General features: G+C 34.7%; 1 protein-coding gene across 1 annotated transcript in view; it reads right to left on the bottom strand.

Annotated features, from left to right (window-relative positions):
- The window catches only part of baiap3 (BAI1 associated protein 3), a 73,928-nt gene that overhangs the window by 27,103 nt on the left and 34,580 nt on the right, over positions 1-12,245 (bottom strand). The window contains exons 4-12 of the mRNA XM_073838685.1: positions 9,737-9,814; positions 9,550-9,657; positions 5,732-5,791; positions 5,006-5,072; positions 3,634-3,847; positions 3,512-3,556; positions 3,346-3,423; positions 3,111-3,216; positions 451-558 (exon numbers count right to left, since the gene is read on the bottom strand). Coding sequence (XP_073694786.1) covers positions 451-558; positions 3,111-3,216; positions 3,346-3,423; positions 3,512-3,556; positions 3,634-3,847; positions 5,006-5,072; positions 5,732-5,791; positions 9,550-9,657; positions 9,737-9,814 — 864 coding nt within the window. The remainder of the gene's footprint in view (positions 1-450; positions 559-3,110; positions 3,217-3,345; positions 3,424-3,511; positions 3,557-3,633; positions 3,848-5,005; positions 5,073-5,731; positions 5,792-9,549; positions 9,658-9,736; positions 9,815-12,245) is intronic.

Here is a 12,245-nt window from a genome sequence, read left to right as displayed (position 1 = left end):
CTTAGTATTGCAGAGCTTGTGCAAGATGAGCATTTGTGGTTAAAAAGTATAAACATTTTTTTTTTAAGAAAATGACCAATCGTTTTACAAGATAAGACCCTTATTCCTCGAGTGGGATCTTGTAGCGCCCTTTGAAGCTGCATTGAAACATTTGAAACATTGAAACATTTCGGACCTTCAACACGTTGATCCCCATTGAAGTCCACTATATGGAGAAAAATCCCGGAATGTTTTCCTCAAAAAATACATGAACATATATTGGATGACATGGGGTCAGTAAATTATCAAGAAATTGCAATTCAGTAGTGAACAACATTTTTCTACAAACAAAAGTCATCCAGGTTTTGTAAGACATGAGGGTGAATAAAAGATGATAGAATACAGATAGAATGTTGATTTTCAGAGTTACTATCCCTTTAATGAGTGAAAATTTCAGGTGAGAAGCAGTACCTGAGTGGTGAAGAGGCGAAGAATCAGGTGACATTCTCCTTGAACTTTAGAGGCACTGGATCTGGGCTCCAGCTTAAACCATTTATCATAACCAACGACCGGGATCTCCTATTGAGAGAGAAAGTAGATTCAAAAACAAACACAGTAAGTCACAAAATAAGTCATCTTTACACACTGATGAAACAAACTCCAACAGACTAGTCTTTTGGCGTTTGTTGGTGTGGTGTGAATTGGCCTTTATACCATGTCCTAACTACACACCATAAAAGGTATATTTTCCATGTTAAGTTTTCGTCCTAACTAGCCACAATGGCAACATGCAAACTTTCAATTATAAAAACGCTTTATATTTCTTTTGTGACGTCGCGGCTGGAACAACAACATACAAACTACGGCAGTTATAATCTCAGATACTGAATATGTGCTTTTTTTCGGTGTTAAAAAATGTCTAATGTGCGTACGAATATGACTCACATTTATAGCCATACTGAAAGCAAGAACAGATCTTACATATAAGCGAACATATACGTTAAAACTGTGAACTCAATACGAACCAACAAGTGTTTCCATGACAAAAATGGTATCAGTCACTCAGTATGTAGTTTTAATAATGTAAAAAAGGTTTAATATTTATGAATTTGATCATAAACTTGAGTGCAGTGCTCTTTTGGGCTTCTAAATAGCTATGATTCAGTTACGTCACTCTAATCAATCAAATATCAAAGCCAATCAAAAGCGTGTGTTGATTAAAAAACGTTACATGTTTAAAATCTAATTCATAAATATTAAATCTTTTTACAATTATTAAATGAACATACTCAGTGACTAATACCATCTTTGTTATGGAATATGCTTGTTGGTTTGCATTGAGTTCGCAGTTTTAACATACAGTCAAGCCCGAAATTATTCATACCCCTGGCAAATTCTGACTTAAAGTTACTTTTATTCAACCAGCCAGGCTTGTGCACAATTCAGAATTGAATTGAGAATGACTCCTAAATTCCAATTCAATTCTTGAATTTGAATTGAATTTGAATTGATGTCAAAAACAGGATCTAGAATTTCAATTCGAATTTGAATTAAAGGAAGCAGAATTGCAATTCAATATAAATTCAAAGAAATTCATATAAGTGAAGTGTTTAACAATGAAGCTTTACAATATATGTCAGATATGATTTCATTACATATTCTATAAATGATATTAGTTTGAACTACTTGTACAGATTACATTGTGTTATTTGATTACTTTGAAATGAAAATAACATTTTGAACAAAACTAATCAAACATTGAGGGAGTAATTTATTTCAAGAATTTGATCATTATCTATATGTTGGAACAAAATGTATGCAGGGTTGAGGAGTGACTAGTTATGTGTAATGAAATTATGCTATTAAATTACAAAATTAAAGTAATTGTATGTGGGATTCAACACATTCTTTCTGTTGTATGACTGTGTGGAATGTCTTTGAATTGCCATGAATTTAATTCCACTTCCTGTCATTCCAACTCCAATTCAAATTCAACTTCCTGTGGGACGGAGTCAATAAAATTCAAATTCCAACTCATTAATTAAATGGCGGCAAATTCTGAAATTCTGTGCACAAGCCTGCAACCAGCAATACTTTTTTTTATTATTAGAAATGACATAGACGTCTCATAGCAGAAGATAATAAGACGATGTACAAGAGACATCATTGTGGAAAAAATAATTACTCATCTTTTATTTACATTTGAACAAAAAGTGGCATGTCCAAAATTATTCATACTTATCAATAATCAATTATTACAGCAATCAAACGCTTCCTATAACTGCTGACCAGCTTTTTGCATATTTTTGCCCATTCATCTTGGTGGTGATCCTTGCATTCTTTTTTACCTCTCTCACTATCCTCCTGGCCAGCACAGGTGTCACTTTTGGCTTCCGACCACGTCCTTTGAGATTTTTCACAGTGGGGAACGTCTTGTATTTTTTAAAAACACTTTGCACTGTAGCCACTGGAACTGTTGAGTTGATTAAAACAGCTGTTCCCAATGAATCAAGGTAATTAGGATGCTTTAGAACAGCTTGGACTATTTGGAATGGTATAGAACTTTGGATTTTCCCATAGACTGGGACAGTTTGCAAAGGGTATGAATAATTTTGGACATGCCACTTTTTGTTCAAATGTAAATAAAAGCTGATAAATATTTTTTTTTTCCACAATGATGCCTCTTGTACATCGTCTTATTATCTTATGGGAGAAGCCAAGTCAAAAAAAAAAAAAAAAACATGCTGATTGAACAAAAGTAACTTTAAGTCAGAATTTGCCAGGAGTATGAATAATTTCGGGCTTGACTGTACATCTTTGCTTTAATTTATTTTCAAGATCTGAGGTAAACTATCTGTTGTTGCTTTTAGTATGGCTATAAGGTCACAGAAAATGATATTCAAACTCACATTAGACACATTTGACTATGAATAAAGCACATAATCATTACCTTAGATTATCACTGTCATATAGTTTGTATATGAAAGTGTTTCTAAAATAGAAATTTTGTCTGTCGTCGGTGTGGTTAGTTAAGACAAAAACTCAGATTAACATGGAAAAGATACCGTTGCATGTAGTTAGGACACGGTGTTACTGTTATAGAAACTAAAGTGTGCGGAAATAGAACTCACATTCAACGGGATGTTGATGCAGCCCAGGAAGTCATCAGCATTCTCCTCGCTTCCTGATGCCGTGGCCCCGTTAGCCCTCACGGATTTGGCAATTTGCTTGAAATATCTAATAATATGATGCAACTGTTTGAGTCATGCATTCAGCATGCATTTCAGGCAGGATTTGCAGAGAATGTGTCAGACGAATCTCAGGCTCATTAGCTTTAAGACAACAGACGGTTGTTGTGTGACCTACCTGCCCATTCCTCTGAAACCACTGATTTCATTCAGCTTCTTACAGGCTTCGGCAACAGAAACATCGTCATCGTGATCCCTAGGGTGGAAAATAACAAACAATTCTTCAGTGAGAAAAACAGAGATGACTGTTCTCGTTCTGTGGGACATATGTTGATGCATCTTACCATATGTCCAAATGGAGTAGGTCATTGTGAACATCATCAATGTCACTGTGGAGAACAAACACGTTTAAAAATGCACAGATCATCTAATATTATCTATTCAATTTTAAAAGTAGGATACTCACAAAACAAAGTGTTCGTTCCACACTGGGTTCAGAGTCTCTGGTTTGACTTCGGTCACCTGGATGTCTCTACCTGCCAGCACTTCCTTAACACTCGAGCGCTTCTCTAACTTTTCCCGTCTCTTGCGAAAACTGAATTTCCTCTCTTTTTTCTCCTCAGTGTCTTTGGGCGACTGTCCTAAGAGGATTCCCAGCATGCAGTAGGGGTCACTGTAGCCTACACAGCACCCATAGACAAAAATGTTCACTAATTAATTCAGTAAAGCTCAGGATAAAGTTTCAAAGCATTTAAACAAATAGTCTGTTTCAACTATACTATACTATACAGAAGTTCAAATGCTCACTGATGCTCAAGAAGGAAAAATAATGCATGAAGAGCCAGGGGTGTAAACTTTTGAACAAGATCAGGATGTGTACATTTTTCTTATTTTGACTAAATATCATATTTTTTTTATTTAGTACTGCCCTTCAGAGGCTACAGAAGATGTTCCCCAGAAGACAAAATAAATTCAATTTCCACTGATCTTCAAATTCAAAAGTTTTCACCCCCAGCTCTCAATGCATTGTTTTTCTTTTTGAAGCATTAGAGAGCATTTGAACCTTCTGTAATAGTTGCATATGAGTTCCTCAGTTGTCCTCAGTGTGAAAAGATGGATCTCAATCCAGTTATTGTTGGAAAGGGTTCAAATAAACAAAAATGCTGAAAAACCAAAGAATTTATGGGACTTAAGGGATTTTTCTGAAGAACAGCGAGCAGTTTAACTGTTCAGGACAAACAAGAGACTCATGAACAACTATCACTAAAAAAAAAACGGCTGTAGATCATTCAGGTAACAACACAGTATTAAGAGTCATTTTTATAAATTCAACTATTATTTTCTCTTGTGGACTATATGTAAATGTCTTTTATGTGAAAAATCTTCAGGTCAGTACTAAATAAAAAAATAACATGTATTTTATATGATCCCTCTTATTTTGGTAAAATAATTAACTTTTGACTTCAACTGTATGTACTTTTAAATTACTATCCCATGCCTTTAAGATATTATTATGTACCATTTAAGGGTGAATAAGACACAAGGATGTACCTTTTAGCTTGTATCTTTTTTCTGAGAGTGTGATGTGAATTTTGGCTCTTCAAAAGGAGAATAAAACTTTACAGACAAAATAAATTCTAAAACAAAAACAACTGATGTAATGATTTAGGTAAAATAAATAAAATGCCCTTTGAAGATTTTCTAAGGGACATAGATATTATGTCTAGATGTGAATGTTTTGTCTTGCTGTTCTTTTTTCCCCCTTTTTTCTACATTAGAAAGACTTGATATTAGAAGCAAAACACACAAATGATTCACAAAAGGCAAAAACATCTTACCATTGGCATCTTTCGCCATGAGATTCTTGCCTTTCATTACAGAGACCCTGAGTGAAAAGCTGGCTTTCTACAAAAGAACAATTCAGACATGGATTAGAAGGCATTACGGCAATAATAAAAACTGAACATGTTTCATTTGCTGTTGGACATGGTGGCGGCACCTCGAGTGAGTGCACAGTAAAATAATTGCGAGCAAGCCGTGCAGTAGTGCCAAGGCCTGTCGAGAGGAAAGAAATCAATAGAGGTTTTCTGTTTCAGATGTTAGAGGTGAGTATATTATGTATGACACAGACAGTGGGAGACTGCTGTTCAAATGAAGGCTCGGATCATTGTGATTCACATTCAAATAGCAGAACATTCCATTTTCAAAGACCTTTAAGAGGTTACAAGAGGTAACTAAAGCTTCATTCAATTCTGGCATTTCAATGTTCCTTTAGTCTCGCAAAAGATAAAACTTGTTTAAATTGCTACTCTAATTGATTCTGCATCTGTTTAGTAAGAGAAGCTCTCCATTTATTTCAACATTTTCAACCTGTTGAAGTAGTCTTTCACCTTCATGCATATGAAAGAAGAAAAGAGTGAAATTTCTCTACAAAGAAATAAGAAGTTAGCTCTTGATGTCGAGCTGGCAGCAGATACCGCTATTGCTGTGACTGTCAAAATAAAAGTTTGAGAAGAAGAGAGTCGTGTTTGTAATATCAGACAAAATCTATGTGAGACCCTCACCTTGGATTCTCGAACCCGCTGGAGGATGATGTCATGCTCCTCTTGACCCATATCAAAGACCTGAGTGAAAAAGTGATCAGAGAAAAGATTGGTTTCTAGAAAAATAGCCTTTTGAATATGAAGTTTTTATGACTTAGTATAATGGGTATAGTAATGCAATGACAGATGTGTTCACAAGTCTCAAATCTTATAAATATTTACAATTAATTTCCCCAGCGTACACTACTGTTATTTATTTATTTTTTATTTATTTTTTTTAAGGAAAGTACACATTTATTTTTTAGGGATGCATGCAACTGATCATAATTGACTGTAAAGACATTTATAATGTCAGATTTATATTTAAAATAAGATTTTCATTTAAAGATTTGATTTATCTGTGAGGGGTAGGTTTAGGGGCGGGGATAGGGGTTGTTCTTTTGTACACACTTTTACAAATTTGCCAGCTCGTAAAATACGTACGTTTTTTCAAATCATATGCATTCATACAAGTGAGGTTGTATTCATTCATATGAATTAGCCCCCTTGTAAAATACATGCGATGTTTCACAAATCATGCAAATTAATACCAGTGAGGTCGTACGAATTCACCCAAGTTAGCCACCTCGTAAAATATAGTTTTTTCACAAATCCTATGATTTGAATTAACCACCTTGTAAAATACATGCGATTTTTCACAAATCATACAAATTAAAATGAGTGTGGTCACATGAATTCGTACAAATTAGTCACCTCTTAAAATATGTATGATTTTTGACATATGATAAATATTCGTACAAGTGAGGTCATATTAATTCATACGAGTCAGCCGCCTCGTAAAACACATAAGATTTTTAAGAAATTGTACAAAATATTACAAGTGAGATCATACGAATTCATAGAAATTGGCCACCTCGTAAAATATGTAAGTTTTTTCACATATCATATGAATTCATACAAGTGAGGTCGTATACATTTGTAAAAAGTCACCTAATAAATACATATGATTTTTCACAAATCATACAAATGAATACGACTGAGGTCATAGGAATTTGTACAAATTAGCCACCTCGTAAAATACATACAAATTTTCACAAATCGCACACATTAATACAAGTGAGGTTGTAAGAATTTGTACAAATTAGCCACCTAGTAAAATACGTACATTTTGTGCATATCATATGAATTTGTACAAGTGAGAATGTATAAATTCGTAAAACGCCACCTCTTAAAATACATACGATTTTTCACAAATCATACATATTAATACTAGTTAGATCGTACGAATTTGTACAAATTAGTCACTTTGTAAAATATGTGAGATATTTTACAAATCGTACAAATTAATACAAGTGAGGTCATACGAATTTTTACAACTTAGCCACCTTGTAAAATCCGTACGTTTTTTCACATATCATATGAATTCGTACAAGTGAGGTTGTATAAATTTGTACGAGTAAGCCACCTCTTAAAATGCATACGATTTTTCACAAATCTTTCAAATTAATACGAGTGAGATCATACGAATACAAAATAGCCACCTTGTAAAATATGTGAAATTTTTTACAAATCGCACAAATGAACACGAGTGAGGTTGTATGAATTTGTGCAAATTAACCACCTCATAAAATACATACAATTTTTTCACAAATCATACAAATTAATACTCATTAGATCGTACGAATTTGTACAAATTAGTCACCTTGTAAAATATGTGAAATTTTTTACAAATCGTACAAATGAACACGAGTGAGGTTGTATGAATTTGTGCAAATTAACCACCTCATAAAATACATACAATTTTTCACAAATCATACAAATTAATACTCGTTAGATCGTACGAATTTGTACAAATTAGTCACCTTGTAAAATATGTGATATTTTTTCACATATCATATTAATTCGTACAAGTGAGGTTAGCCACCTCATAAATTCGTAAAAAGCCACCTCTTAAAATACATACGATTTTTGTACAAATTTGTACAAATTAGCCACTTCGTAAAATATGTAAGTTTTTTCACATATAATAAGAATTTGTAGTGAATGAGGTTGTATAACTTCGTACAAATTCATACAAATTAGCTACCTCATAAAATATGTACATTTTCTTTACTTATCATATGAATTCATACCAGTGAGGTTGTATAAATTCGTAAAAAGCCACCTCGTAAAACACATACGATTTTTCACAAATCGTACAAATTAATACGAGTACAAATTAGCCACCTAATAAAATACATAAACTTTTTCACAAAGTTATACAAATTAATATGAGTGAGGTCATACGAATGTGTACAAATTTGCCACTTTTTTTTTTTTAAATTGCTGTGCGATCGGGTTGGACAGACAGCAACGATATTTAAGCATGACATTCAACATAGTCAACAATTGGCGGACTGAGGATGGAAAAGTGCCAGGACTGTCGGTCCGTCTATCGCTGTTTTCCATGTTTGTGGAGTTAGTTTGTGTCCATGTGTCAAACACAAAAAATGCAAAAAAAAATATATTTTTTGACATATGACAGAGATTTGATATTCTATTTGTCGTAAATGCGTGTAACTAATATAAATCAAGCAGGCTAGTATTCATAGGCCATGAAGTGTTGGCGAAATAACACATTAGCGGACAGGAGGGAATAATATGGATTTTTTTCCAGAAAACTACTTGCACAAAATAAATTCAGTAACTTTCAAGGACCTGTATCTATGTACGTTGATTTTCAAAAACTTTCCAGGGCCTTTCAGGTTTTCAGATTCACAAACTTTCAAGGATTTCAAGGACCCAATGGAACCCTGGAACATGCATTTACTCATCTCACTTGCACAAAAGTAGATTTTTAGGGAGCAATACAATATTGTAATACATCACTTTTAAAAGTAATTTTCTCCAACACTGGGTTAGACCCTACACTGGACTAGGAGCTAATGTAGTCCTTTCCTATAACTAAAATCATTCCAAGTTCCTGTGGTGGGATCACGCCAAAAAGCGGGTACTTCCACCAATAGTTTTAGGAAGCATGAAAATGTTCAGTGCGAAAGCCTCTTATGATGTTCACGAGTCTCTAATTTGGAGTCCAATTAAAATGCTTATGAGTGCAGTTCACTAGCTCTGACTTTTAGTTTCCATCTCAAAAACTGCTACAGAAAACTGTTTAACTGCTTCTACATGTCTACCCTTTTTTAAATAAATTAATTCAAAGGTTATGAGTGCTGACAAACATTATTCTTGAGAAAAGGGTCTTTTTCTGCTTTATATTAGTGCTGGTAATCAAAGCTCTGGTTGTGTCAACGGTTAAGGCAAAAATCTTTCTTTCTTTTTTTTTCTGAAGGAAAAATATTATAGATCAGACACTTCAAACGTAAGACCTGCTGCACCGCGGTGTTAGAGGTCTCAGAATGGAATCAGGCTCCTCTGGAGTGACAGGGGTTTCATGGGTGTAATATAAGCACCGAACATCAATCCCCATTGGGCACGGGCTTTGATGTTTAATCATGTCTGAGACAAGAGCATCTGCTCCAACTCATAAAACCAAGTCAAAGTAAACACCCCCCCCCCCACCACCACCCAAGCGCAACCCTCCATTCTCCCACAATCCCTTCGAAGACTAGCTTTTTTTTTCAAGAATGCAAGCCCTTTGAAAACAAAAGATTAAAACAAGTATTCCTGTGTATTTCATTTATATTTAGAAATCAATCAGAGCATGATATTTGTTTAGGTCTTGGTGGATTTGAAGCACCAGAGGCACAACATGCATCGTGATATTTGTTTTGTTGTGGAGAGATACAGCAGTGTCTGAATCATGTACTATGCAATTTATTGAGAAAATAACAGAGTTGCACCTTCTGCAGGTAGTTGAAAATGTCCCCTTCATTGGTAACATATTCTGGCGACGGCACCCCAACGCGACTGACCACAGTGTAGATGGCCTCCTCGTACAGCAAATCCAGCTGAAACAGAAAGATTTATTTCAAGAAATCATGCGATCTGAATCACTGCTGCCTTTGAAAGGATGACCAGGAGACTCACCTCATCCCTGGTGGATCTCTCTGGAACAAAAGCCTGGTCTTTGCACTCTGGGGGTGGAGGAGCACAGCTGCTCTCCTCCTGTAAATGCATGAGGATAGAGAACCAATAGAAACAAAGATGACAGGTGAGGTGATCAATGAAGAGTGGGGAGATCATTAATTGTGCGAAACAATGAGCTCAAAGCAGCTCTCTAACCGTGTAGATTTAAGGGCTACACCGGCTGAGAGCAATGAGCCTGGCAAGAGGAGCGTTTATGAGCCCTTCAGCATTATACTCTATGAGCAATGGATAGTTTGATCCAAAATATGAGCTCGTTTTCATTTGAGCTGGGCTAATAGATTAAGGGGATCTTGACAATGGCGCAGCGATAAACTCCTACTTTTGTCGATGAACGTCATTTACTTTTTAGTTGGCGAAGCTACAACACAATCAGTTCTCTGAGAGGAGTGATTTGAGACAAATGTTCTAATCAATGTCTTCACAATCAGCTATTTCAGGAAGAATCTGAAACAACAAATAGAAAATACTCAGATAAAAAGGTTTTTCTACCATGGGTTACCAATAGTGGCACCACTGTATTCTTTAGAGTGACTTGTGGTGGTACCATGGGCCATGAATACAGCACTCATTTGGTATCAATTGGTTATCAATTAATAGCCATTTCATTTTAGTTAAATTTCTGAATTTGAATCGAAATAGCAAACAGGACGCAGAATTGCTATTCAAATTTACCTTCACCTAAATATAGCTGAGGCCTTGTTTCTGGATGTATTTTTTCCAAAGGGATTTAAAAAAAAAGGTCTTTGTTAAAAGGATAGTTCACCCAGAAATGAAAATCACCCCATGATTTACTTACTCTCAAGCTGTCCGAGGTGTCTTTGACTGTCTTCTTTAAGACGAATACAGTCAGAATGATATTAAAAAATGTCCTGGCTCTTCTCTTGAATGTGTGTTAATATTCAATAGTCCAATAACATAAGTCCATCCATCATAAAAAAGTACCCCACATGGCTCTGGAGGGTTAATAAAGGCCTTCTGAAGCAAATGACTGTGTTTTTGTAACAAAAATATCCATATTTAAAACTTTATAAACCGCAATCTGTAGCTTTCGCTATCTGTCGGACGTGCGTTTAAGAGAAAATGGCTTTACAGTGGATGATGTAGGAACACGCAGCGGAGAGAGGTTTTGTAAAGAAAATGTTGGAGGATTTCAATATAAGCAAAGATGAGATTGGTTTTCCTTTGCTGTAAACAAAACTTGGTTCTCGTGAGACTAGCATATTCTCACCGGAGCTTACGCTACGTCCTATGTTGCTGGAACACCACTGAACAAGTGAACAAGTGTATGACAGTTAGTGGAGGCTAGAGATTAAAGTTTGTAAAGTTTTAAATATGGATATTTTTCTTTAAAAATTAATTAATTTGCATCGATTGGACCCATTAAAACCTATTCACTGCCATTGTAAAGCTTGAAAGAGCCTGGGAATTTTTTATATAACTCTGATTGAATTTCATATACACCTAGAATGGCTTGAGGAAGAGTGAATCATGGGGTAATTTTCATTTTTGGGTGAACTATTCTTTTAAAGAGCTACAGTAACAGCCATGAACCAAACCAACCAGCTACAAGGTGAATCACAAAATTACAAACTTTGATTTGAAGCAAAAAAGTAAAATTGGACACAAGGTACAAGACTGTGTACTTAACTGTTTACTCAACTTTAATTAGTGAAAGAACTACAATCTCATGAAGCATTGCGAAAGATGTAATTTTAAAAAATGGATAGAGAAAGTTAGCATATACTGTAGTTTAAGCTTATTGCAAAATATGCATATATAAGCATATATACACTTGAGGTCAAAAGTTTGCATACACCTTGCAGAATCTGCAAAATGTTCATTTTACCAAAATAAGAGGAATCATACAAAATGTTACAATTATTTACTACTGACCTAAATAATATATTTCACATAAAGATGTTTACATACAGTCCACAAGAAAAAATATTAGTTTTTTTTATAAAAATGAAAAAAGTTCAAAAGTTTACATCCCTTTGATTCTTAATACTGTGTTCTTAACTGAATGATTTGTGTGTTTGAGTGTTTTTTTTTTTTTTTTTTTTTTTTTGTTCTGTTTAGTGATAATTGTTCATGAGACGCTTGTTTCTCCTGAACAGTTAAACTGCCTGCTGTTCTTGAGAAAAATCTTTCAGGTCCCACAAATTCTTTGGTTTTTCATCATTTTTGTGTATTTGAACCCTTTTCATCAATGATTTTAAGATCCAGCTTTTCACACTGAGGACAACTGAGGGACTCATGCAACTATTACAGAAGGTTCAAACACTCACTGATGCTCCAGAAGGAAAAACTTTGCATTAAGAGCCGGGGGTGTAAACTTTTGAACGGAAGGAGGATGTGTACATGTTTCTTTTTTTGCCTAAATATCATATTTTTTTCATTAAGTTCTGCCCTTCAGAAGCTACAGAAGATACATGTTTACCAGAAAAAA

Source organism: Garra rufa, chromosome 1 (genome assembly GCF_049309525.1).
Source record: "Garra rufa chromosome 1, GarRuf1.0, whole genome shotgun sequence".
In the NCBI taxonomy this organism is placed as follows: Eukaryota; Metazoa; Chordata; class Actinopteri; order Cypriniformes; family Cyprinidae; genus Garra; species Garra rufa.
Note: the sequence above shows the minus strand (reverse complement) of the source record. Positions and strands in the feature narration are given on the sequence as shown.